The 1,866-nt window shown below is 44.9% G+C and overlaps 1 protein-coding gene across 1 annotated transcript in view; it reads left to right on the top strand.

The window, feature by feature from the left end:
• Nucleotides 1-1,866, top strand: part of dnm1a (dynamin 1a) — a 51,831-nt gene that overhangs the window by 13,275 nt on the left and 36,690 nt on the right. Inside the window, exons 5-8 of the mRNA XM_035668324.1 lie at nucleotides 37-135; nucleotides 1,145-1,305; nucleotides 1,417-1,559; nucleotides 1,656-1,791. Of these exons, the coding sequence (XP_035524217.1) occupies nucleotides 37-135; nucleotides 1,145-1,305; nucleotides 1,417-1,559; nucleotides 1,656-1,791 (539 nt within the window). The remainder of the gene's footprint in view (nucleotides 1-36; nucleotides 136-1,144; nucleotides 1,306-1,416; nucleotides 1,560-1,655; nucleotides 1,792-1,866) is intronic.

A 1,866-nucleotide genomic window follows, 5' to 3' on the forward strand; every position in this document is an offset into this window, starting at 1 on the left:
ATACAAAACTATAATAACTCTGGTGTGTACATGTAGGTATGAGGACCATTGGTGTGATCACCAAACTGGACCTGATGGACGAGGGGACAGATGCTAAGGACATCCTGGAGAATAAGCTGCTTCCACTCAGGAGGGGTGAGCACTCTTAAATACCTACACACCCTCACAAGCAGTACTGGTTTGCTCTACTTCAGGGCCCTTTGCGTTGACACACTGTTTCCCTCTTGTGGTAATAAGGCAGTTGTACGCAAAGATGTTCAATGCTCCCAGCACTGAAAAAAACAAAAACAGAAAAAGGGGACAGAGGGAGTTGGAAAGGAGAAGCAGGGAAGGGGCAAAGAGAAAAACACTGTCTTGGAAAAGTGCTTGCATGTATCTTGTGAGCTGCCCTTTATTGCAATGTGCTGATGTGGTGATTTTCTTTTTCCATTTGCACTTGGTTAGAACCCAGGCATGTGCTTTTGAATATTTTCCATGTCCTTTGTTTTTTCTATGTTTTTCCCTCCCCTTCTTTTTCTCCCTGTCTCTCTCGCTCTCCCTCTCTCGCTCTCTCTCTCTCTCGCTCTCTCTCTGTCTAAAGATGTGGATGTTCACATTTACAAGGCTGCTGGCTCACAGTTGCATTAGTTATAGAGCATGAAACAGCCTTTAACCGAGTGATGCATGAGAAAACTTAACTGGAGGTGAAATGGGATCCGCGTGACCTGAACTCTCCTGGTTGTTCTTTTTCTCTTTACGTCTTAGAAACTTGGACACACACATACAGACAATTATTCATGTAATTCCTTCCTTCCTTTCTTTCCTCTATTCGTCCTTTGTCTATAGACTTTTCTTTAACCCCAATGTCTGAGCTAAACATTATTAGACACAATTTAAAGCGGTTTGGTCCTGCAGGGGCTGTTGGCTGTTCACACACAGTTCATATGTAGAAAATAAGAGAACACGATCCCAGGTTGCTCTAATGCAATACTATACTATATTCCAGTCAAATTACAAGTCAGGCCACAAGTATTGAATCTGATCCACTCTGATCTTAAAAATTCCAGGAAGTAATAAAACGAGTTGAATCTGGTTTTCTGAAAATCTCACAGTGTTTTGAGACTGGGTCGTAAATATCTGAGGGACTCTTGTCTGATGTGTCCAGGTTACATTGGTGTGGTGAACAGGAGCCAGAAGGACATAGATGGCAGGAAGGACATCAACGCTGCAATGGCCGCTGAGAGGAAGTTCTTCCTCTCCCACCCTGCATATAGACACCTGGCCGACCGTATGGGCACTCCTTACCTCCAGAAAATCCTCAATCAGGTTTGTAAATGAGCAAGTGTGAACATGTCCTGTATTTTCCAGCGACACCTGGTTTAATTACAACTTTCCCTGTATTCCCAACGATCTAACTCTGACCTTTGACCTGCACAGCAACTGACCAACCACATCCGGGACACCCTGCCGGCTCTGCGGGCCAAGCTGCAGAGTCAGCTTCTCTCCATAGAGAAGGAGGTGGAGGAGTACAAGAACTTCAGACCTGACGATCCGTCTCGCAAGACCAAGGCTCTGCTCCAGTGAGTACAGGATACAGGATGATACAGGAACAGGATAGACAACTAGATAGATACAGACTAATAGATTCATTGATATCTGCCTCTGCCTCTCTACAGGATGGTGCAGCAGTTCTCCGTGGACTTTGAGAAGTGTATAGAGGGCTCTGGGGACCAGATTGACACAGCTGAGCTATCAGGTGGTGCCAGGATCAATCGCATCTTCCATGAACGCTTCCCCTTTGAACTGGTCAAGGTGTGTGTCTGCCAGATGTTAATTTGTGTGTGATTGGGTTTGATTGTTTTATTTAGTGACTGTGTGAAAAGTATT

The sequence above is a fragment of the Morone saxatilis genome, unplaced genomic scaffold, assembly GCF_004916995.1.
Source record: "Morone saxatilis isolate NCDOM2014 unplaced genomic scaffold, NCSU_SB_2.0 Contig21, whole genome shotgun sequence".
Lineage (NCBI taxonomy): Eukaryota > Metazoa > Chordata > Actinopteri > Moronidae > Morone > Morone saxatilis.